Source organism: Fistularia commersonii, chromosome 21 (genome assembly GCF_037954325.1).
Source record: "Fistularia commersonii isolate RoL2024-O1a breed Wild chromosome 21, RoL_Fcom_v1.0, whole genome shotgun sequence".
In the NCBI taxonomy this organism is placed as follows: Eukaryota; Metazoa; Chordata; class Actinopteri; order Syngnathiformes; family Fistulariidae; genus Fistularia; species Fistularia commersonii.
Window position 1 is genome coordinate 8,461,480 of NC_141304.1, and position 25,984 is coordinate 8,487,463.

A 25,984-nucleotide genomic window follows, 5' to 3' on the forward strand; every position below is an offset into this window, starting at 1 on the left:
GCAAACATAATGGACCATGGCGATTCCTGTCTAACCTCATCTGTCAGCCAGTCCATCACCGCTGCACACCTTAACTCTATCTCACAGCTAGAAGAAGATACAACTAAAATATCAAAAGATCATTGTTATGATTTTTATTTAACTGAGTCATGGAACTACTAGAACTGCAAGTTGTCTTTTACTATCATCAGAGATCATGCTAAAAAATATATATAATGAAGTCAATCAGGGACCTACTGTTTCAATGGAATGGTAAAATCTCATTCACAATCCAATTCATTGGTATATTGACCTATGACATAGGTGGTGGGTCTTCTAATCATTTGCTGAGTTGTTGATTGCGGACTATTGTGATCAGAAAACCCTCATCCAAAGCGCTTGAATAACTGCTCACAATCAATTTTATGACCACTTTCCTTTTTCACCTGCAGGTCTTAATTGATTTTTTCTCCTCCTCCTTCCAGGGTAGCAGGCCAGAGAGTGTGTCCAACAGAGATAAGAGGAGGATATGCCCAATGTCTTGGGGGTAGCATGCAGTCAAAGCCATTTTTACCAAAGGCAGTAGATAAGTAGCAGAAATTTGTATTTCCATTAAGAAAATAATAAGCATCTTTCATCACTTTTCTTTCAGAGCAGAAATATTTTCCTGTCAGCTAATGTTACACACCAGTTGATATCGCTAGTCACCCCATTGAGTGTGCCCAAAAGTCTTGACAATTTTTAGCAGAGCTGATTGGCTATACCACCTTATGGCTAACAGAGCATGAAGCCTTGCAAGATAACTGACACTGTAAATGTGTCTGCTTCAAAAGATTAATACTTTCAATACATTTTTCACAAAAGGTTTATACATTTTAAGAAGACACTGGTTGTGTTTGTGTAATTTTCTGTTCCTGTTGTCAGCTGTGGTTAACAAATAGCACTGTCTCTCATTCTCATCAGCAAAAACCCTGGTTTGTCTTACAGAATGAGAAGTGTGCCATTATAGCTTTGTAGACTTATGCAAACAGTTTTAACCATTTTACCCTTTCACACCAATGTGACCCATCTGTGGATTTCTACAGCTACTTTAAGACTCTACAAAAAAACTTCTATTGTGCAGAAACCATATTTATATCCGCATTTTGATTCTTGCCAACAGCTTATGCTGAGTGGTTTCCTGTTTGCGGTCAAAATAATGGAAAAAGGGGTGTGAACAATTCTGTCTGACGCAACCGCAGGCAACTGTAAAAGCAAAATGTCTTCCTGTACGCCTTACATTGAATCCCAACGATGTGTAAATTTAATGTGACCACTGAAGGCGTCACTTTTTGCGGACGTGTTATTAGTGTAAATATATTTGATCTGTAATTAAACCTGAATTAAGTACTAAGTACTAAAGACAATAGTTATTTCTTTTTTAAACAAATTTATTTCTTGCCAAGAAAGGAATGGAAATTGTTCGACAAACATGGTGACAAGGATGGCATCACATATGTGATTTTAACTATGTGGAGGGAAGGAAGGCCAAATACCCGTAGATAGTAGGAAGATTCCTCCCTCATTGAGAAAATGTACTTGTGAGACCTCGATCACCACTCTAATCTTGAAGTAGGAAGGGCGAAGGACAACAAATGGTGAGAGAAGTATATTTTGCAATTTTAACCTCTCTTTATTTCACATTGTTGTATTTTTGAACCGCTGGATCAGAGGAGAATATTTGAAATAACACATGGAAAATAAGTCTATGTGCACCAGAATATATAAAGAAAAGCCTGAGTATGGAAAGATCAGCCTATGCCAGACTCAGACCCAACTCGCTGCCTGTTATTAAATTTAGAGATTCATAAGAAAATTATCCAGTTTGTTTTGATCAGTTCTGATTATGTGAGCTTTCAAGTTCACTGAGTCACGGTTTTAGTCTGAGATCATCAGTTCACTTTTAGTGTTTCACATTTCTCGCACAGTTTACCCCAGTAGCCTGAGCCTGATCTGGAATCCCCTGCATCTTATTCATACACTCCAAAGATGGAATCAGCACTGGTCCAATCATAACCACAGACGGCAAAAAAAAAAATAAATAAATCTATATATGTAATCACCAATTCAACAATCCTTGCTTATTATGCTGTGACATCCAAACATCAAACAATCATAGAAAAAGCTTGATGAACTGGATATTTGGTACAAATATTTCCTCCCTAAATTAACACTGTTAATTTCTCCCTGGGCTCTGTGGATTGATGGCAGGAGGAGGAGTGGAGGGGAGTCTTGAAAAGTCTGACAGTAGCTAGAAAAGAGCTAAACAATTATTCAACCATACGCAGTATTGTTAGTAATAAAATTCATGAAAATAAAACAAATCCAGAACAACAAATAAGTTAATTAAGTTAATATTGAATCATAACAGGGATTGCAAAAGTGACAATTCATGCAAAATATTTTATTTTTATGCAAAGTGGAAGTTGAAAGATAAATAAAAGATAAATGTTCAGTTGTATCCAGTCTATCAATATCTTGGGGTAGTCCATGGCTGATTGATGAGTTTGATTAATGAATGTGCAATGGAAGCAATGAATGTATAAACATGTGCAAACTGAAATGTGTACAGTCAAGTGCTGCATTGTGTGTTTATACTAAAAAAGTGCAAGTTAAAATGTAAACTATCAAGATTGTTCAAAGGTGGTCCATGATTGCAAGCTCCTGCCAGTTGTTTTAGTCTGATGGTAGATGGATAGAATGAGTTCTCAAACTGGAGGTTCTACATTTCACACCTAAAGCCTGAGGTTTGAAATGTGAACAGCTTGTGCCGGGGCTGGGTGCGCTCCATGAGGTAACCCAGGTCAGTAGCCAGAAATGGCACCTTTGTTTTGAAAACAACTTGTACCGTACATAAGAACACACACATTAACATAATAACCTTTTTGAACCTAGTTGCTGAAAAACAAACCCTGTTAATTTTGACCAATGTCCAACTCCATCCCAAACCATTATCCCCACAGTCAATCAGAACGGAAGAAGCCTCTTGATGGGTCTTGTTGCCATGGAAAGATTTGATGATTAACCAGAACCTGGATGACTGAGACCCTCATAAAGACACTACTGTCTTATCTACATAGACTGTAATACTTGACAACACTGACAGCAATTATCTTATGTACTAAAACATTTTATGTGTCCTGCCCATTATTGATTACAGATTAACCCATGTACCATGATGATGACTTAAGTTATCGCAGGTCTGTTTGACTATCAAAACCATCGTTCTTCGCCTAGTTTACTACTTCAGCTTTCCAACTTTTACAGAGCCTTTGTAGAATAAAAATGATTCTGGGACTGATGCTTGTGGTGCTGCTTGCAACAATGACAGATGCAAGGACACAAAGGTGAGTTCTATTAACAATATTTCAAATTATTTTTTTGAATTTTTTGAATTTAAGATCTCCTTTTCAGCATAAGAAACTTAATGTCTTGCTTCCATAACTTGAATAAAAAAAAAAAATGTTGTGCTTTTTTGTTTCTTTTTTTATTGCAACAGAGTGGAATATGACTATTTCAAATACCATCCCATGTCAGAGGTAAGAGGACCCCCTTCAGAAAAACACAACATCTTTAAGAATCACACCTTGTGATTTTCTACCATAATGTTCCACTGCAATAGATCAGTGAGTGGATGACGCAGATTGCAAAGGATCACTCCGATATTGTAACTAAAGTGGAGTTTGGAAAGACATATGAACTGAGGACAATAAGCTTGCTGAAGGTAAATTACCATTTCAACCACATTTATTGTCAGATTATGCATCACCTTTTTAAAAAGAAACGCACAATGAATTCATTTTCAGTATATGTTTCCTAGATTGGCTATAGTACAGGTGCCAAAAAGAAATCTATCTGGATGGACTGTGGAATTCATGCCAGGGAGTGGATTTCCCCTGCCTTCTGCCAGTACTTCGTCAAACAGGTAATCATTCTAAAAATAAATAAAATTAAACAAATAGATGATATATACGTGTGTGAGTATATATGTATTTATAAACGTATGTGTGTATATGCATAAACAAACATACACACACACACACATATATATATATATATATATATATATATATATATATATATATATATATATATATATATATATATTAGAAGATATACTGCATAGAATGTGAACCTTCTCTGGATTTATTTTCCCTTTTTCTCTTTCACCTATATCGACACCTATATATTGACAAAAAACAGGCCATGTAATGGAAAGAAAAAAAAGATAAAAAAACATGATGAAAAAAATTTCCTTCAGAAATAAAACAAAGTATTTTCCACAACAAGATTTGTCAACAAAAGATAAACTTTACTGATACCCATCAGGAAAATTCCTTTGTCATAGCAGCGTAACAATTATAATGTAAAAAAAAAAAAGGAAAATAAAGACATATACAAATAAATATAAATAGAAAGACAGAACACAGAAAATAGCACAAAATCCATGAATAAATAGACAGCAGATAAAGAGACACCAGACAATAACAACAAAAATAACATCAGGGATAACTATGGGAAACATCAAGGAACAGTGAGGGTGAAAAATACACTACCAGAACTAGTAAACAAAAATATGAATAGAGTGACAAAAATAAATAGCAATGAATAAAATAAATAAATAAAAATAGGCAGGACTTGAGCAGGCTGGCACAAACAAGGATGAGAGAGACAGCAGAGTTAGGACATGATGTGAATGGGTGAGATGGTGAATGGCGTAGGGTAGTGAGATTGAGGAATTGTGACTGAAATATTTCTTAAAAATAGATATATAATCATGTATGTTGATACTAACTTTTAGATAGAAGAAATGAGAAGAAGAAACGTTTGAGCGTGTTAAAAAAAAAGTTTGGTCAGCCAGTTTTAGCTCATAATGCAACCAACAGATCCTTCCCCACTCACCCCAGTGGTCTCTAGGGATTTCATTTTATAAGCAAGTCTGATAGTAACTAATGAGTTCTTTAGGACTGAAATCTTCATTGAAATGGGTGACAAAAGTAGAAAGCGGACCATTTTCTATTTTAACCATGTCTTGGCTCTCTCACATTAGATCCTGGAAAAACACAAAACAGATCCAAAATTAGGAGAAATACTGAAGAACATGGACTTTTATGTCACCCCAGTGTTAAACATGGATGGCTACACATATACATGGAAGGACAACACGGTAGGAATTGCAGTTGTTTCATACACTGCATATATTTTTTGCGAAGTTCTTGGTTGCCTCTCTAGCTCTTGCGCAAAAATATAGAAATTATAATTTGAGATGGACAAAAGCATTTTGGGTAGTGGATGTAAAATTACAGAGGAGGAGCCTGTTTACCAATGACCTTTTTTAAGATGTTTAAACTGAATACTCAAGATACCTAATGAAAAGAAAGCTACATTTAGCTCCATAATAAGATACAAGTGCTTGTTTATTATATTGCTAAAGTTTAAAAGGTGAACTAACTTGACTAATCCCTTTGACCCATTAAGACCCGGTTGTGGAGGAAAAACATGTCACCAGGGTCTGGTGACTGCAATTGCACTGGCACTGATCTCAACCGCAATTTTGATGCCAAATGGTGCAGTAAGTGTTTAACTCAATTTTCTCATTTATATTTTATTCCTAAAACAAATTGCTTTGGTGACAGAGTAGCAATTCATATACTTGAATGCACAATTACTCACACACACACTTACAGGTGATTTTTAAAAAGGTTGTTGTAGCTTTCCATCTGTAAAATCCATTTATGCAGTTAGATATTAGAAGTTATGATGAGTCGTAAAGACTCTTTCTTGACCCTGACAATAGCAGGTGCTCCGTGAATAGCTTCACTATCTTGGTTGGATCTGTTCCTGGTTGTCAGATAGGGGTGATCACAATCTGAGCCTCAGTTGAGAAACAAAATAAGCAGACTGGATGGACTTTGATGTCGATATAAATCTTTTCGTTCTACGGCTTTTTCATTGACCACTATTAAGCAAGAGATGGAAACATTTTACTGCTTCTTTGGTTGAATATGGTTGATGATTTATCATATGTAACTAAAGAGTGGTTAAGCTAGGCATATCCTTCTAGAAAACCAATAGTTTAAATAAATAAAATGAAATTAAAGTGTATATAGATTGCACCTGGTGTACTAATGCTAATATAGTTATGCAATTGTGCATATAGTTATGCAATCTTGCAAATATGATGTTCAATGCACATTTACCTATACTATTTTCTTTTTCTTCATCTACTACCTTTACCTTGGCTATTGTTCCTCCAACTAATTATTTTCTGCATCCTCCTCTCTCACACCAACTAACTTCATGTCCTCTTTCACAACATCTGTTCATCTCTCTTTTGGTCTTCTTCTAGACCAGGGGTCAGAAAGCTGCGGCTCTTTCATCCATGTATTTTATTTTTGTTAGTTCAGTTTGATTTTAGCAATAAATTTGAAGATTATTGTGATCTTGAAATATTTAAATAAAATTATATTTATTATTTTTCGATGCTCAAAGTAAACGTCACACTCGGGAGAGCCAATATACCTGCTGAAACGCCGTCAATTTGTCGAGACTTTCAACTCCAGGTAGGCAAAATATAGCTGTTGATACAAAGTGTAAAGGTAAGAAAAAGCGATATATACAGTGGTACTTTTATCTTAGACGTCAAAAAGTAATTGCGACTCCCAGTGTTTTCTTTGCCGTGGAAACTGGGTCCAAATGGCTCTTTGGGTGTTAAAGGTTGCCGACCCCTGTTCCAGACCTCCTGCCCAGGAGTTCCAACCTCATCATCTGTCTAATAATATATTCATTATCCCACCATCTGTACATTTCCATCCATCTCAGTCTGGCATTTATGACTTTATCTCCAAAACATCAAACGCGCTGTCTGTTTGTTGGACACAATCCTGATCCCATCCACCTGTAACCTCTCCGTTCAACTTGGGTCTCTGTGGCTAACATTCATTCCTCTCTTTTCCAGGGCATACCTCCAAATTTTGAAATTTATGTCTGCCTACTCCTTTCTCCCTGTGATCTACAGATCACAAAATCACCTGCAAACATCATGGTCCATTGAAATTAACTGTCAGATCTCGTCTGTGTTTTTGCCTGTCTATCACTACTGCAAAGAAGAATTCCTCTGTCACACCTACAGACACACCTCATCATTGCCTTACAGTTCTTATACATATCCTGCAGCACTCTGCCACTCCACACTCCCACATACAGTACAAAAGATCCTCTCTCAGCAGCCAATCATATGATTTTTTTTTCTAGATTTACAAAGGCACAATGCAGCTTCCTCAGACTTTCTCTATTAACATTCTCAAAGAATATACTGCATCTGTAGCACTCTTTCTAGGCATGCAACTATATGGCTGATCAAAAATGCTCAGTTCTGTGGTCAATATAGTTTCCAATATTCATTAAAATTTATTCCTCTATAATTATCACAATTTGGCACATCTTCCTTATTTGTAAAAATCAGCACTGGCAAATTTCTACTCAAAAGTTTAAGAGAGGGCCATCCTCACTTTACATCATGGAACATCATGGGAACACCTTACCCAGTGATGTTGCTACTCTGGAGGGTATCACATTTGGCTCTAGTAGCACTGTGAGAAACCTGTGAGCTATATTTGACCACAATTTGTCATTTAGCTCCCACATAAAATAAACATATATTCTGGACTGCCTTCTTTCACTGGATAATATTGTAAAATCAAGCATATTCTGTGTCAAAAAGATGCAGGAAAAAAAAAGCCTTTTCCTCTTCAACAGACTGTCCAGTATTGGTTTCTCTGTACTGGTTCCCTGTACAATAAAATTTAAAATCCTTCTCCTCACGTAAACATCCCTTGATGCCCAGGCTCTGTCATATTTCATAGGACCTTGGAACATTACTACCCAGTCAGATATTGACACTCTCAGGACACACGGCTAATTGTGGTTTGTGGATTTGTAAAAGCAAAACAGAAACCAAAGCATACAGTTCCCAAGCTACTCTTCTGTGGAACTAACCTCCAATTTTGAGGAAGCTTATTGTTAAGGCTCAGTTAGCCGAGAGTTATGCTATAAGATGGTTACCGTTACTTTGCTGAGGGATTTTCCATGATGCACTTCTCTTTTGCCTCCCACTTATTCTGTCCTGTTTGCAATACAGCTCCCTCCCTCCCTAATCACCCAAACCTTCTGACTGTCCATCCCATTTCCATCTCCCTGTTTTGCCAAACCAACCAGTATAAATCAGTCTGTCCCTCCTTAATCTCCAATCTTGCATACAAGTCATTGTGTTTGTTGGCATTTGCCATCTTTCTTAGTCCCCTTAGTGTCCCATTTCTCCTGTGCCATCTTCTTTCTCTATACGCTTACTTTCTCATTCCACCTCCAAATCTCTGCAGCTTCTTTCTATACCTATATGTTTTGAATGCCCTCTAATGGAGAGGATTTGAAAATCATGTTAAAAGAGAAGTTCTTCAATTGAGGACAACCTGGGTGTAACCTGGTATATAGAGGAAATATTTGATACAGGTTATTCTGAATCTCCCACTGTAACTTCCACAGCACTTGGAGCGTCTACCGACTGCTGCTCAATCGTCTACTGTGGGAGAGCTCCTTTGTCTGAGCCCGAGTCCCAGGCCGTAGCATACTTTGTTGGAGGCAGGAAGGATGAAATCCTTTGTTTCCTCAGCATCCATTCCTTTGGCCAGATGCTCCTGGTTCCTTATGGACATCCCGACCTTACTGCCCCAAACTACAAAGAGCTGGTATTTAAATCTACAAACACAGTGATACATCATTCCAGCAGTTCAGAGACTCGATAGCAGCAATGCCAATGCTATAATTGACAATCTAATTGTCGTCAAATCTTGTCGTAGCGAAGTGACTTTTTTTCTCAGAGACGTTTCACCACAGAGGCTTCCCAACCTGTGTGAGACCGTGGGGAGTTTTTGGTAAACGAATGCTTCGGTTGAAGTTGGTTGGTGGTCCAAGTTGAGATGGGCCACTATGTTGCTTTTCAGAAACTCTGTTTGTTATGTTAATTTCATCGTGTGTGTCGTTTGGGGGACAAAGGTCAGATTCGAGGAGACTCACATGAGTTGAGCCTTGTCGAACCTTGCTTCTCCGTTACAACTCACTCATTAATATAACAAACAATCTCATCTTGGACCAATGCTCAACTCAAATCCCAGCAGTCACTCTATAATTGGGAAATTCCCCTTGGGCTATAACAGGGGTCTCAAACTCGCGGTCCGCGGGCCAATTACGGCCCACGGGACAATGGTTTGTTGCCCCCGCCTTAATATGAAAAGTTTAATGTTAGTGCTGTCCACAAGTTTGATGTGTATGGCACTTTACAGAGTAAAGTGCGGGGGCAACAAACTATCGTCCTGTGGGCCACAACTGGCTGCGAGTTTAGAATAACTAAAAAAGCCTCTTGGATGAGAGGTGAAACGTCTTTATGAAAAGTGCAATGGCAAGATTTATCAGCGATTGACCAAGACCCGGGTGACCTGAAAACCTTTGTTGACTCTTCAATATGTTATGTTGTCTTTAACATTTTGTCAGGGCTAATCTGAAACATGGATTGAAAATAAGAAAAAGACTGTCTAAACTCGCTTCCCAAAACTGATAGACTATCCATAACACTTTAACTTAACAGTTGTTATTCGCTCTCTCAAAACACACATTTTTGTTAAGATAACTCATACCTCAAGTTTGCTGCTTATTACCCACAAGAAATTCCTTTGTTACTTTTTTTTCCCCTGAGAGTAAATCTTGGGCAATTTCATTGTTTTCTTTAACTTCTCATTTCAGGTTGTGTTGATATCTACATACATAAATAATTATATGATGTTTCATTATACAGATGGATGTGGGTTTGGCTGCAGCTGAGGCCATGGAAAAAGTCCATGGGATGAAATACACTGTTGGTAAACCCCCAGATATACTGTGTAAGTCATCACATCCTACCAGTAAGACATTAGTATTACGAAGCCTGACCAACAGACACACACTTGAAAAAAGTAGTAGGGGACTAGATAGCCTAAATAAGTAAATGGGGTCAAAAAGCTGAACATTAACCATTTTAAAACTCTACTGACAGACAATTACTGCGGTTCATCTCAAGACTGGGCTCAGCTACATGGAATCCCCTTCTCTTACACCTTTGAGCTGAGAGACACAGGAGAATATGGTTTTGAACTTCCTGAAAACCAGATTCAATCCACCTGTGAGGAGACGTATAGCGGAGCCCTGCACATCATCAACTACGTCCATATGAAGACTTTCAATGGAGCAGTGGCTGCTGCTGCTGCGACACTGTGGACCCTCCTGTTAGCAGCTGGAGTCACCACCCTCATATGACATGGTAAAAATTTTGTATAAGGAAAACCCAACATTTAGGATTTCCTTATAAAGCACTACGTAGGCATTTGATCACAATTTTCACTCTCATAGATACTAGATACCACTTTTTTTCTGTGACACTTTTACTTGAATGTAATTACCACATTTTTAATTGCTATTAAAATGCAAATTGCAATTGCAAATGGCTGTTTTATGGCTGTTTAATGCATCATGTAATGCCCCAAAATTATGCAAAATAGGAAGACTGCTGAAGATTCTAAATATCTAAAGAGGAGAAGGTGTTCCTTGCAGATTATTTAAAAATGTGGGGAAATTGAGTTGTCTGATGCCGGATTACATGTTAATATGAAACAATATACACAATGATGACTTAATATAAGAAATATCAGCCATATCATCAATTCAAATTTCAAACTCTAAGTTGAATCAGTAATATATTATTCCCCATTAACCCTCTCAGGCTCAAATTAAGTTGTAGTTGCAGGAAAAATCTGATATTTGGCTGTCGCAAATCTGCAACATCTGCCTGGAGAAGGTTAAATTTATAAATGGTTGATTTCAAAATTATATTGCTGTTGTGCAGCAAGGGCACAGTAGTGGGGACACACAATTGCTCTTTTTAAATTTAGTTGATTTCCATCATGAGTAAGAGTATTAGTGTGTGACAGTTTTATATATATATATATGTATATATATATATATATATATATATGTATATGTATGACTGGTCTAGGGTTGTTGGGTTTGTCTATGAAGTGGATATGGATGAATCAGACAATTCTGTCTCTGCTTTGACCCAGCAGACATCTTTATATTGTAGTTTTAGAAGCACTTTACTATTTAAACCAGGGTATTGTGTATGTCCTCATGAAATGACGAAATACAGACAGAATCATCAAGGAATCCAAATTTGTTTCAGCACTAGGCAAAGATGTGGCATAGAAAAGCGGGTACATGGCCAGAGGGGGGCGCTCGTACACCTCAAAGAACCAGGGAATCAACTAACAACACTCATTCAGTCACATTAAAGGACAAAGCATGGATGCACCTTAGTGATTGTTGTAGGGGGAGTGTATACATACAGTATCATAATCAATATAATTAATTTTTTGATTTTTTCTTTATATATTTCAATGCCAAATGGCATCAAATGCAGAATATCCAGAGACAGTCGTCTGTGTCTGTCTCATTTCTTGTGTTTGCTATTTGTCTTTCAGAAATTGAACATAAGACTATTGCAGATCAATTGTGCACAATTCAATTCATTACTTTCCCTCTCTATCAAGCTACATGCCCCATGTGTTGTCTGCAACTTCTCTTAAATCCTGTAAATGGTTATATAGCTATATATTGGGTTTGAATGATTTGCGCAATAAAGGATTTTAATATGGTATAAGCTAGATAAATCTATATCCATATCTATACACAGTTGTAAACCGCTGATTCCACCATTTATCCACAAAACCCTGATGAAGGTATTTATGGTATTACTAAAGTGTTTAATAAATTTCTCAACTTTTTCACACACCTTATGGTCTCGCCCAAGGACACTTTGTCATGCTGTCAGGAATTTAACTACCAACCTTTCAATTGGAGGAATGACTACCAACTAAGCCAAATTTGTCCCACAGCCTCCAGTTATTCTATGGTTCAAAATGATGGAAGTGGTTGACTGATTTGTAAGATTACTGTATAAATCCTTGATGAGCTCTTGTTACATGACACCATCTTAAGCTCCAACTCAGATTGCATTTTTCTCACAGCAGTCTTGGGGGAAAAAATGACAGATTAAGCAGAGACTGTGATTTCCTATCAACTTGGATTCATCACACTAAATAGGATTACTACACAAATTCCCCAAGTAATACAAGCCCCACAAATGTAACACATTTCAGAGTTCCATCCTCTCCCTGGCAAAATAAAAAGGCTAGGGAGGTATGTGGAAAAAAAAGAGTAGGAGGACACGCAGAATGTATACAGCATGTGGAGAAAAAGTAATGTTAAAAGCTTAAAGTAAAAGCTTGAGGAAGCTGTTGCAGCTATTTGAAAAGCATAAGAAGAGAGGGTGAAGGAAGTAATGAAACATCTTGGAAATATATTCAGCCTGGATAAAGTCTGAAATTTGACGGCCTTAATGGAAACAAGACCTGTAGCTAAATGGCAAAATCAAGAAATATATTATTTCTAAGTAAAACAAACAAAAAAAAAATTACATTACATAGCATTTATTTATATTACAGGTTTTACGGCCAGGTTCTGATATGTGTCTTAGTATAATATTTTTTCTTAAAAAATTAAATACCAAAAACAAAAGCACCCTTTCAGTTGTCTTATCCTCAAATATAAATGTCAGTAACTAGCACCAGCTATTGGTTTAAAATGTTTCTTACAGCAGATCCAATAGTTTTGATTCTATTGCATATATTTATTTATTATCATCCCCCCCACCCCCCGCAAAAAAAACAAAAACAAAACAAAACTATGTGGCTCCTGTAAATTTACAGTCACATTTGTAAAATGTGGAATTAATCCATTTTCAATAATAATAATGACCTGCTGCAACAGAGCAAATCAGATATATCAGCTCGGACAAACCATCCTTTTTTTTCTTTTTTTTTTTTTTTTCAGTTCAGTGGTGTCGCGTAGAGCTGGTATATCAATATCAATATCAATGCATCTTGACTCATTTGTGCAGTCACTTTTATTATCTATCTATCTATCTATCTATCTATCTATCTATCTATCTATCTATCTATCTATCTATCTATCTATCTATCTATCTATCTATCTATCTATCTATCTATCTATCTATCTATCTATCTATTTATTCATTTTCAAACTGTCAGTCAATTTCAATTCAGCAATTGATTTTCTGCTCTTTTTAATGTGTCTGAATATTAATCTCATGTTATTGTTCCTGTTTTCATCCTGCTTGTAGGCATTTTCTCCTGTCTTCTATTGTCTCCCTCTCTACGTTTGCCTTTGCTTGTGTTGGCTCTCAGGCTCAGGGAGGGGCTCAGACCAGCAGACAGTCCTCATATCTTATTGGCTCCTGTCTCCTTTCTGTGCCTCAGCCACTGTAATGAAAAGAGGGATTGAGCAGCTCAGTGACGTCTCCCCCCCTCTCTACCCATTCACTCTTGTCCTCTCCCTGCCCCGCTCTCTCTCTCTCTCTCTCTCTGTCTCTCTCCCTCACTGCTTTCATCTCCTTCACTTGCTCTGTGACTGACGGCAGAGGAGGGGGGGTCATGTGATGTTTTAATACCCGGGGATTTTCTGCCGGGCATGCACTCTACAGCCTCCATCCAGCCCCATCTGAGGAGAGATTGCCTATTCTTGTAAATCCAGCCACAAGCTCATCTCTCCTTCCCGGAGGATCTAATCTTAGCTGATAGTGACGTTTAACATGGATCTACCTGGTGGCTGGATGATGCGGTAGAGCTTCACCATTTCACACGCCCAGTAATTAACACACATGTCGGAATACATGCGCAGTTAACAGACATCAGCAGGACGTGGCGAGATTTCTGCAGGCGGTCGGTAAGTATTACACTGTGTGTGTGTTTTCTTTGGGTGTATTTGGGGGCGCTCAGGCGCTGATGCAGTTTATTGCTATTCTGCAGTTGCTGTCAGAAACAAAATCAACTGTCATAACCTGTAGATTCCAATATTGTGGTTCTAAGCATGTGCATTACTGACAGACTGCACAGAATAAATAATCAAGGATCAGCCCAGTTTTGTTGGTACCAGGCAAAATACATCACCTCAGTTCCTTTACCCGTACAGTCTGTATGCTTGGCATTCAAGTAATCAATCAATTATTGATTGAAGCAGTACAGATGGCTGTATGGATTCTCTCACTGCGGCTTTGCATGTGCATATATATATATATTTATATATATGTATATATACATAAAGGGTTTAAGCACATAGCATTAATAGGCTGCTTGTTTGCTTAACCTGACAGACAGTCGACGTAAAGCTTTAGTTTGCTCTCCTTCCTCCTTCTCATCCATACACAAAATCAACCATGCTGAGGAAAGACCCTTGTGCAAGAGCATGGCAGTTTGTTGCTCCCTCCTGATCTGACTGGATGCCCATCATTCAAATTCACCATGGTAACTAGCAGATAAAAGTCCTTCACCAGCTTGTTTACTTTATGGAGTTGACATTTAAACTATTGTGACTCATTATCTGTCAGTATAAGAGACAGTCTACAGATATAATTGACAAATTTAGCCTACTAAATGTTTGACAAATGTTGACAATTTTCGGAACCTCTTGAATCTTTAATGAGGCACCCCAGGGCATAAATGATACCTCTCTGAATTATATCACTGTAATTGTTTTTATTTTTTATCATTAGATAATATCACAGTACAATATGTACCTCTCTATTTCTCAGACAATTGACCTGCCTGGAATGATATTCTGCTTTAAGGTTAAATTGATTTTTTTTTTTTTTTTTAATTTTGTTTTTGCTTTTGCTTTTTCTGTCCCTCAAGTTCCTGGCCATGTAGCAGTCAAATTCGGGAGGCCAAGACACACACAGCCATAAGTCTACGTCACATATTTGCTTAAAGTGTTATAACAAGTAGGGTAAACATTCGCCTGGCTCTGACACAGAAACTTGCCTACTTGCCTGATTAACATTCTGGTACATTCTGGTAAAGTATCAATATGGAATGGGGATTTAGAATACCAGGAATTTAAAGCTTATATTATATTGTGAAAATAAAAATATCTTGACCACAAAAACACATGCATCCAGAAAAAATAAATCATACAAGTTCCAATTAATCACAATTATTTGAAATAATAAATAGACAACCAAACAAACTGACCTTTATTTCTATTTACCCTTTGCAAGGGCAGCCATCTCATGTGGTCAAAATGAATTTCCTCACTTTATAATAAAGTGGCCTTTGTATTTTAGCTTTCCAGATTGTATGGCTCAAGTGGTAGACTGGCAACTTAGAAATTATTACCTTTTCACACTCTTCTATTGAGGCTGTGTTGAAGTGCCCTTCATGCTGAATTCTGAGCCTCTTACTGGTCCTGATGCTGTGCGATCAGCACAGGAAGTGCTGGCAAGTGCTGTGGAGTGCTTTAAAACGTCAGCGGACCATAAAAGCTTGATATAAAAAAAAATCTGCTATTTAATCTGTAATGTTTGGGATGTATTTAGATTTTTTTTTTCATAACATGCTGTGATAAGCTATGATGTCATTTTTTTAACAACATTCAAATATATTTACTTCTAACACCTTTATGTCCACTTATTTAGAGATTACAACAGGTTAGTAGAAATGATAAACAGATCTTTATCAAATTTGAATACACGGCAATAAAGGGGGAAAACCATTAGAAGGATGCGCCTGCATTTTTCTAAAATTTGACTGAAATCAGTTCTATAAAGCCTTTTCCTTGCCAGGTATAGAGTAATTGCGCACGCTAAATTTTCATAAAATCGTTCAACAATGTCTTCCGAGACAAACAGACTGAGAGGTGGTGCTGTGGGTGTGTCTTCATGCCATTTGTGGTGATTGCCACATGGCAGCATTCAGCTAATCCCGGCCAATTCCACTCCAATCCTCCCGGCAGAGCTGATCAGAGGCAGAGGCAAAGCAGGATGAGAAGGCTTTGATTCAAGCTCCCAGCCCCACTGTCATCATTGTGTTGATATTTTGTGTGTGTGTGTGTGTGTGTGTGTGTTTGTGTGTGTTTGTGTGTGGAGGGGAAGAGAGAGAGAGAGAGAGAGCGAGAGAGCGAGAGAGCGAGAGCAAGAGTATACGAGTGTTTATAAGAGCAGAATAAATATGCACTGTTTAGTGTTCGGGTTCTCCTATAGGGCTGTTTAGGAAATAGTAAATAATCCACAGTACATGATGAATGTGTGGCAGTGTGTGTCTGTGTTTGTATGAATCATCCTCAAAAAATCTCAATGTTTTCCTTCTGCGTGAATATTGATTTAAATGTGGAAAGTCAGATTATTGTCATTGAAGTGCAGGTGAAAGATACTGGTTTCTCAACTTGCTAATGGCTGGCATGTGGTTAGGATTAGAGGGTTAAATACCCATCCACATTCAGTCAGGCACACACACACACACACACACACACAAACACCACACACATGCACCATCTGCATCCATGGCAACAACCATAATCATTGGGTAGCCCCTTGGTAGATAAAGGAAAGCAGGGACAAAAGAAGGTGTGGAGGAGGGGGTGGAGGACAAGAAATATAGCTAAGGTCATTCAGGAGAATAAGTAGAGGAGGAATGGGAGGAGTGATGGTTTGAGAAGCACTAATAGAAAATGCCAAATGCGTGAGAAAGGTGCCAGGTAACAACAGTCCCAGTAAATAGAACCAAAAGAATATAGTTATTTCAGTACCAGCAAAACAGTTAAATGTATATTATTTATAATATGTAATTTTCTTTCTTCCTTTATTTTTCGTTATTACTTTTTTGAACCTAAGCTTTTGTTACCATGGGTTGAAACTGCCTCATGGTATAACAGAAACTGGTCAGCCATTACAGACTACATTTAATGACACTGGGAGGAACCACACAAAGAGACAAAGACCATTAGAAATCCCAGAGGAGTCTAGGCAGGGAGCAGTATGAGGAAGACAGAGGGAATGGCAATGTAGGAAATGAGTTTCAAAGGAAATCTTTTTTTTATTGATAATACATTTAATTTTGGTCTATAGCAGTTCATGTCTGGAAAGGAAAATTGAGTCAGATCTCTCAAAACATGTGTCTCTATGGCTGTAGTCATTATTACTAAAGCGATTGGACATAAACAATTAAAGATCTAATTACAAATTAATTTCATGAGGCAGTCATTTGACAAGTAGCATCACAACAAGATGAAACGCCTTGGTCTAAATTTGTGTATGTTTTTTGTTTAAACCAAGACTATATTTACATGTTTCATAATACTGTCACACTGAACCCTTTTGATCAGCCTCTGCAGAAGAGGCGTGTTAACAGTCAAAACAAAACAAACAGTGAAGGAAGTTACACACTGGTCACAGTACTTGTAATAAATACAGTATATTGCTTACCACTTTAAACAATCAGACCAAGCATGCTTGTATGTATGTATGAATTTATTTATGATGTATTTATTTGTTTATTTTCAACCACCACCTAGATGAATACATAGCATTGTACCGTTAAACCATACTCCTGGATAATTGGTCTGGTCACCATCAGTTCATACTACATTCCTTGTTAAATCTTAACTACAGCTACTGAACACACACTGTTGTTGTTGAATGAATTGAACGGTTCCAAAATGCCTGACAGACAAACAAAACCGTTCCATGCTGTGTCATTGGAAAACATCTTTTGCAAACAAAGATAACCCCAGACATTCTTCATTGCACGTCAGGCATTACCTCCTAAATGACTATTGAATGCACATGTGCAAATACACTGATATGGTAGCTACTAGTATGTTTTTTCTTCATGTTTCCTTTATTACTGTAGTGAGAACAGCAGTCAATTTGAGTAAACAACATAATTCTTCTTGTGTTTCTCATTGAAGAAGCTCTATATCTGACTGTTACTGAACTGCATTCCTGTAAAATCACTTCAGACGGTTTCAAATCAACCAGCTAAACAATCTCACTTGCCTGTACATGTCTGCAGCTGCTCCATGAATCTGTTGTGCCATTAGTGTAAACTCGTAAGCAACACATCACACCCATTACGTAACCTCCACCCCCACCTTTTGAGGTGGCCATCCCTCGGTCTGCTGAAGAATGCAGATGTTCTTCCCTCATCAAATGTAATAGCTCTAATCCACGGCAACACCTCTTAGCCGTTCTGATTGTACAGCGGGCCATTGGTCAGAGAAACGTGGCACAGGGATTATGATGATGCTTGATTTAGATAGATTTAGTAACACTGTTAAATGAAAGAACTATATTTGTAAATGATCCGCAATTCTCTCCACTTGTGAGGGAGATAATGTGATTTGAGCAGACAGGGATAAGAAGAGCGGGCTTGTAAGTACAGATGAGGTGATGGATCTGAGCAGTTCCTGAAGAATTAACTTAGTGTTCAATGAATTGTGTTTTAGTGTGGGAGTTCTATGTAAAGGTAAAGTTATGTAAAAAAAGTTTGAGTCATTTTGAAATTTGTATGCATTTTAATTTACTTCACAACTATCTATATAAGTATATCCCAACTGTGATGCTGTCAGTGCAATTCAAAAGATATCCAATCAACTAATTTGCTTTAAGTGCTTTGGAGATTTAATATCCATCCATCTTCCCCCGCTTACCTGTATCCTGAGTCGCGGGGGCAGCAGTGAGGCCCAGACCTCTCTCTCCCCCGCCACCTCATTTGACTCCTCTCTGAGTGGAGGAGCAGCGCCTCTACTCCAAGCTCCCCGCGGATGACTGAAATTCTCACTCTATCTCTAAGGGAGAGTCCGGTTACCCTGCAGAAGAAACACATTTCGTCCGCTCGTATCCACGATCTTGGTCACTACCCACAGCTCGTGACCAGGTGTGTAAATTGACCGGTAAATCGACCGGTAAATGAGAGCTTCGCCTTTTGGCTCAGCTCCCTCTTCACCACGATAGACTGGTACAGAGTCTGCAATGCTGCAGACACTGCACCGAACCCCCCATCGATCTCCAACTCCATCCATACGACATACTTGAACGCCTCCACTTGGGGCACCTCTTTCCCGACCCAGAGTGGGCGTTCCATTCGTTTCTGGTTGAGCACCATGGTCTCGGATTTGGAGGTGCTGATCCTCATCCCGGCCGCTTCACACTCGGCTGTGAACCATTCCAGTGAGAGCTGAAGATCATGGCCTGATAAAGCCATTAGTATCACATCATCTGTAAAAAGCAGTGACTCAACCCTGCGGCCACCAAACCAAATCCCTTCAACACCCTGGCTGCACCTAGAAATTCTATGCATAAAAGTTATGAACAGAATCGGTGACAAAGGACAGCCCAGGCGGAGTCCAACTCTCACCGGAAATGGGTCCAACTTACAACCGGCACCAGCTCCGACACGATCATACAGGGACAGTACAGCGCATTATGAGGCTATGATGGGGTTCAGCACCCCATACTCTGGAGCAACACCCCCTCCCCAGGATTGCCCATGGGACAAGGTTGAATGCCTTCTCCAGATCCACAAAACATATATACTGTAGACTGGTTGCGCAAACTCCCAACCCCCTCAAGGATCCTTGGGATTGAACTGGTCCACTGTTCCCCGGCCAGGACAAAAACCACACTGCTCCTCTGGATCTGAGGTTCAATGACCCGGCGGACCCTCTTCTCCAGCACCGCTGAATAGACCTTACCAGTGAGGCTGAGGAGTAAAAAGGGGTTTGCCAGTCCAGGTTTGCCAGTCCAGCGGCACTCCCCAACATCCACGCAATGTGGCAGAGGTGTGTCAGCTAGGAAAGCCCTACAGCATCTACAGTCTTGAGGAAGCCAGAGCGGACCTCAATCACCCTCAAGGCCCCGCTACTGAAGAGCTTTTTGACTTCCTCAGCAACTTCAGCCCCGAAAATAGGTGTGTCCTCTCCAGAGTCCTCTCCTGCTTCCCCATTGGAAGGCGTTTCAATGGGGTTGAGGAGGGTTGAGGAGGTCTCGGAAGTATCCTGCCACAGATCTACAATGTCTTGAGGTCAGCACTGCACACAGTGTTGATGGAGCACTCCATCCCTCTTCCGAGCTGCCAGATGGTGGACCAGAATCTCCTCGACGCCCACTGGAATTTGTTCTCCAAGGTCTCCATGAACTCCTCCCATGCCCAAGTGTTTGCCTCTGCAACAACCGAAGCCACATGCTGCTTGGACTACCGGTGCCTGTCAGCTGCCTCCGGAGCCCCACAGGCCAGAAAGGCCTTATAGGACTCTGTTGGGTGCATAGTCACAAACAGCAGTCAGAATCCGTCCCCTCACCTTCAGGCTACCCTCTCGTCCACCAGGTTGAACCCCAACATGTAGGCACCTTAGACGGGGGGCAATCAATACACCCACACCTGCCCGGTGCCTCTCACCAGGGGGCAACTCCAGAATAAAAAAAGAGTTCGGCCCCTGTCGAGAGGCCTGAATCAAGACCCCACGCTGTGTTTCAAGGTGAGTCCGACTATATATAGTCGATATTTCAGCCCTGCAGCTGAGGATTGGACTGGCAAGGGGAAGAGGGACTCATGCTGTTCCTTCGGGCTGTGCCCGTCCATGCAGGAGATTTAATATGTTATAGAAATGCAAGGTGAACTAAATGTATTCGGTTGGAGAAATGTTTTTTTGGAGGAGTATGGAGATGAAGAGATATAACACGAAATACAAATTATCCAATCATCTGAGTCATTCTAATCCGCAGTCAGGTGGATAATGTATTCTAATGCAACTTGAAAATTATTACATTTATTTACACTGTTGGATTGCTCCAATTGTTCTAATTGAGTCCATGTTCTGTTCATGTCCATACAAATGGGAAGAAACTTACACCAATTTTTCAGACGTTTGCAAGTTATATTTACAATCATGGGGCTCAGGCAATTGAAAAGACAAAAAGTTTTCCTTGACAGGAAATATGTAATATCAAATCTTCCTGGTATAGTTCTATTTTTAGCAATAACCCCCCATTCAGCCATCAGTTTACAGACAATGAAGAGAAAGGTAGTGCAGACCTTTAAACCAGCTTTAACATATACAGTCCCCATTATGGTCACACTATGGACCACTGAACTCTTGCAAGTTCAAAGGTCACCTAAAACTTAATCCCATAGACTGAAATTATTTATTTTGTTGAAAGAGGAAAGACAGGGAAAAGACACCAACATGGGCTCAGCACCGGGGGAACAGACTGTTTGCAAGATGAAGACATATAACTGCACTTATTTGATTAACTTTACATTTCAGATCATCTCTTCACTTTCATAGTGGTATGTTAATGATGCAGAAAACAGGATTGTGGACTTTTTGCTTTGCAAAGGATGTGTCAGTACTTCATCATGCTTATACAATTTAATATTCAGACCTCTTTCATTTAGTGTTTAATCTTGATTCAATAATCTCATTTCATTGTGTCACGTTTCTCACCAAGGCACCCCACGATTCAGTAAATATACTGTAAAAAGATTCTGAATGCTTTTTGTTTGGTGCTTCTACTATTTTCCAAGTCGTAATGACCGCTGCAGGATAATTTTGCGAAACACCACTATGAAAGGGTTTCTGAAAGAAAGGATTAGCTAAGTCAAGCTGTTGTTTTGTTTTATAGCATTGCATGGTTTGGAATAGTGAACAAGGAAGCTTGACAACTTGAGGGAATTTTAAATAAATGAGGATTTCTTATGAGAATCACCAGCAGGGGCTGTGATGAGGAATGACAACCGGGTCCTAGATATCCCTCTGCTACACTGATATTTGTCTCTGGATTAGTGGCAGCTACTCTTGTATTTTTATTTTAACTTTTAAATAATTGAAAAATTCATAAGAAAAAGAACCCCAGGCTAAACCTGTCTTTATCTTATTGAACTTAAATGGGTTAGAAGTCTGGCTTTGGGTCTGATCCTCAAAAAGCCCATGAGTCATTCTTTGCAAAAGGCATTGTTCACTTGAATAAAGTGGGTTTTTTTTTCAGCTCTTAATGAAACCATGTGCTATTGTAATATTTAGGGTTCAAGAACATTGTTTTTACCTGTGGCTCATTTATATCACAATGTTGAGGAATCTTTTGAAACACAGAAAAAACTCAATTGTTGGGGTATTATAGTTATCGCAGTTGTGATTTGGTCAGAATCGTGGTCTGAACAGGTGAAATGGTAAAGCGCATAAGGACTACCTGTCAGTGAGAAAGATGAATGGAAAAAAGAATCCTCAGAAAAACACGTTAAAATGTTTTTTAAAACTCCCAAGCAGTGGACCCCCAATAATCTTGCAGACATTCCCACAGTGAATTAACTATGTTATTTGTTATTGGAATTCATGTGTGGCATAAATTTAGCCTGAACAGCCGTGGCCTCAAGTTTTATAGTGCACAGAGATGAAGGAAGAGTGAGTCTCACAGCAAATTATGATGGGAACACAGATTATAGACTGGATGTTCATGCGGGAGCTATTCTTGGGGCTCTGCTGGCATCTCTCTCTATTACACACACACACACACACACACACACACACACACACATACAGTGAGAGAGAGAGAGAGAGAACGAGAGAGAGACTATAACAATGTCAGTGTTGGGAACTTGCAACTCATCTGTGAGCCTCTTACCCTAACCTCAGCCGCACAGAGTGAATCCTCAGCTCTAACCTTAGCCTGATTCTCACCCCAACCCTAAAACCAAATCTAAGCCCTCAAACAGCCATTTAAACCCATGGGGTATTTTGTCTAACCTCAAAGTTATAGTGAGCCAACAAAGAACAAACAAGTTGCACTTGTCAGTGTTTATCATTCTCTCTTTCAAAGAATTTAGCACTGAGTTAGTTTCTCCATCTTATCATCATTATTATTATTCTCTGTAAAGTGTTCCAGCTTTCCTTGAATGACTACAGACATGCGTGTTAGTTAGACTGAAGAATAGAAGTTTATTCACACTTCCTATCTAGAACAGGTGTTTCATAATCTGGGACTGTTGTCACCAATAAACTGATTGTTTGCATCATGTGAAAAGAGAGGACACAAATAAGAGGAGCTGGATGAAATTACAAAGAAAGATGGAAAAGCAGACATGACCTGGACCGCTGAGCTCATAGATGAAGTAGTACGCACCTTTATATTCATGTACAAATATTCGCTGAATAACTCAGTCATGCGAGTATTTGTTTTTCTGCAAGGATTCTTTAACTGGGTTGTGCGACCAGTTTATCTGTTATGAGCTATGCTGCAAAGTTTTTAAAATCACATTAAAGAAGTTAATGCAACATAAGATAACCTAAAGAGAATTGTTGAACCTCAACGTCCATGTATCCAAGGATTACAGAGGGTCATCAATGTCTAACTTCAAAATTAGTTTTTGGCCTTCATACTATCTGGAGAATTCACGCTATTGTCTTTACTTTAAGCACTCAGTGCTCAAGTGGTTGGTGGCTATTGCATCTAATGCCAAACTGCATTGTGCAATTCCCAGTCATTAAAGGGTTATGCCTTTTACCTGCTTTTCGTCACCAGTTATGATGCAAACATCCATACAAATAAGAAAATGAAATTAAGTGATATCACTCTGACTTATAATCAAGCATTGCTCTCATTTTAACTTAATATTATAGAAATGTTGTGGCTTTGTGCATCATCAGTCCACTTTTTTCATGATGACTTTTGTGATTTTTTTTTAATACCTTTAGATAAGTTGACTTTAACTACACTCAGTGGTGAATTCCCATGGATATTTTAATGTGTTTATGTGGAATAGCAGCTAACTCCCAAACCCAAAAGAACACACCCTGGTATTCTGGAAGTACAGCATAGCCTCAGTCTTGGAGACTTCTTTTGAAACTGGCTGCTTTCTCTTTGAGGCTGGAATTGAAACAGTGTTCACAAGAATCTCAAGTTAGCACAGAAATGTTTGAGTTTCCATTTCAACAGTAATGAGCATCCTGACTATCACAGTGAAAGTAGAACCTCACTCATAGATGTTCTAATTATCTATTTACTTATTTTCATAAGCAGTTCATTTGATTATTTTGTTTAGATTTAGCTGTTTTCATAGAAATTACCGAATAAGTATACATGCAGGTAAAATAGAGTGGTTCTGTTGAGAGTTGTGATTACCAGTGCAGTAAATGCACTGAAGAAGAGAACAAGTTTGTATAATGCAAATCATTAAAAAAGTGATTTAGAGCAGCAAAGTGCTAATTCCTTATGCAAAATAAAAATTAAGTAGAAGAATCTTTGTGTACATTTGAATCTAATGTCTTGCTGTAGTTATCTTGAGTATTATTTTGCAGGAAAAAAGAGAGAAAAATCTTGGAAAGGTCACCTCAACTATTCTCATGACCTTTCATATAGCAGTAACTTCAAAATAAATCTACAGATTAAAGATATATTCTTTTTTCCTTTTTTTTATCCGTTTCACAGACTTGTGGAGCTGAGATTGTTGAGCAGTGAGTTAGCCAATGTTTCCATTTCTAGAAATCAGCCTGAACAAGATGTCTTGTGTATGCTTTGCAGATATTTTCTTTTGATATTTTCTGGGCACATATGAGGTTATGGAGATCTTGGTGTGGAGAATGAAGACAGGAATCTGTGCAACCATAGACACCCATAATCCAATCAGCAGAGGGAAGTCCTAACATGGATGTTGCTGTGAACAAGTTTGTACATTTATCACTATTTTTACTGTATTTCAATCTGAATTCTGTTGCATTTTGATAACAATAATACAGAGTTTATATAACTTTATATTTATGTGCTTTTACATTGTCAGAAAAACACGTGATTCCTATGAACACATTTCTTGATGACTTAAGACAAGAGTATGCGTGTGTATACAAGTAACATCAATGAAGTGATTAAACTTCAGTGGTATTTGTCTGTTTTGCTTGGGCGTGCATCAACATGTAAGTGAGACAAAAAATCAGAACTGTTGAGTAAGTTGTAGGCCTCTGGTCATGTGCCTCATTCAACAATGTGATGATATGTGCGGGGGAACCCTCCGCCTCCTTTTTTTTTTTCGTCCAGCACACCTGGGCATTTGAAGAAACTATGACTAACTCTTAGTAACACCCATAATCATAGTATCCTGCGAATATAAGACTGTAAGGTATGTTCAACCAGGATGAATCCATAGTATACTGGTGCTTATTTCTCTGTTTACTCTCTTATCATGACAGTTCTGCAAAGGAGGTGAGGATTTAGTGCTGTTTGTATAGCAATTAAAAGCATTATGTGGAAACTACTTTCATGAATATGATGAAACATGGTAGGGTGGTATTTCAATGGCTGTGGGGCACGGAATTATGATTTTTGTTATTATTCTTACTATTATTATTATTATTATTATTATTATTGCATTCTCAATTCTTTTTTCAACAAGTTGCACTTTTCAAAAATCACCTTTGCCGATAGCCCCTTTCAGTCACAGATTCCATCATACTGTAACAAAGTCTTGCCACTTTTTTAACATTGCACTTTTTTTTTTGCACAAAACCTATAAAAAAGCTATTTTTGTCAAGAACTTGTACACAAACATCACTTGACGGAATTTGACTTGTTTGCATAATTACACAAATGGCAATGTTCACTATGCTTGGATTAACATTAATCACCTTATTTAATAGTGTTATTAGATTGACGCGGAGGATATGAAGGTAGTTGATGTGAGAGAGGAGGATACAGAGAATAGGGTTAGATGGAGAAGGATGGACATGCACACACACATATGCACACACACATGCTGAAGAACACATTGCCTGATTAATTTTGCTGCAAATGAAATTTGTCTTTGCTTAATTATTAGTTCCAGACTATACCAATCAATGGTTTTGTGATGGGTAGTGACCAAGTTGTAATGGATTAATTCCTTACAGGACCTGGAGAATCAGCAAAATACAAATTAGGTTATAAAGGCTGCTTATTTTAATTAAATCTGTATGTATCTGAACCTATATTTTTAAGTTGTCAGAT

The 25,984-nt window shown here is 38.5% G+C and overlaps 2 protein-coding genes across 6 annotated transcripts in view; both read left to right on the forward strand.

Moving 5' to 3' along the window:
• Positions 1–1,286: 1,286 nt before the first annotated feature.
• LOC147222219 (carboxypeptidase O-like) lies at positions 1,287–11,775 on the forward strand. 3 transcript variants are annotated; one of them, XM_086168611.1, is made up of 11 exons: positions 1,287–1,616; positions 3,286–3,365; positions 3,518–3,557; positions 3,641–3,742; positions 3,839–3,943; positions 5,069–5,185; positions 5,497–5,590; positions 8,560–8,762; positions 9,866–9,950; positions 10,103–10,366; positions 11,583–11,775. In XM_086168611.1, the coding sequence occupies exons 1-10, from the start codon at positions 1,614–1,616 to the stop codon at positions 10,360–10,362; spliced, it is 1,089 nt and encodes a 362-aa protein (XP_086024737.1). In that variant the 5' UTR covers positions 1,287–1,613; the 3' UTR covers positions 10,363–10,366; positions 11,583–11,775. The 3 variants fall into 3 exon arrangements, with proteins under 3 accessions (XP_086024737.1, XP_086024736.1, XP_086024738.1); XM_086168610.1 differs by lacking the exon at positions 11,583–11,775 and having other exon boundaries at positions 10,103–10,496; XM_086168612.1 differs by lacking the exons at positions 1,287–1,616; positions 11,583–11,775 and having other exon boundaries at positions 2,565–3,365; positions 10,103–10,496.
• Positions 11,776–13,599: 1,824 nt separating this feature from the next.
• The window catches only part of plekha6 (pleckstrin homology domain containing A6), an 84,373-nt gene continuing 71,988 nt past the window's right edge, over positions 13,600–25,984 (forward strand). For all 3 annotated transcript variants that reach the window (XM_086168594.1, XM_086168598.1, XM_086168603.1), the window contains exon 1: positions 13,600–13,905. The gene's annotated coding sequence lies outside the window, so the exon portion shown is untranslated. The remainder of the gene's footprint in view (positions 13,906–25,984) is intronic.

What these genes read in the sequence shown, in the direction of transcription:
- LOC147222219 (XM_086168611.1), top strand. An exon ending in GGACAATAAGCTTGCTGAAG is followed by an intron (nt 3,743 to 3,838) that starts GTAAATTACCAT and finishes TATGTTTCCTAG; the next exon opens with ATTGGCTATAGTACAGGTGC. An exon ending in ATACATGGAAGGACAACACG is followed by an intron (nt 5,186 to 5,496) that starts GTAGGAATTGCA and finishes TGACCCATTAAG; the next exon opens with ACCCGGTTGTGGAGGAAAAA.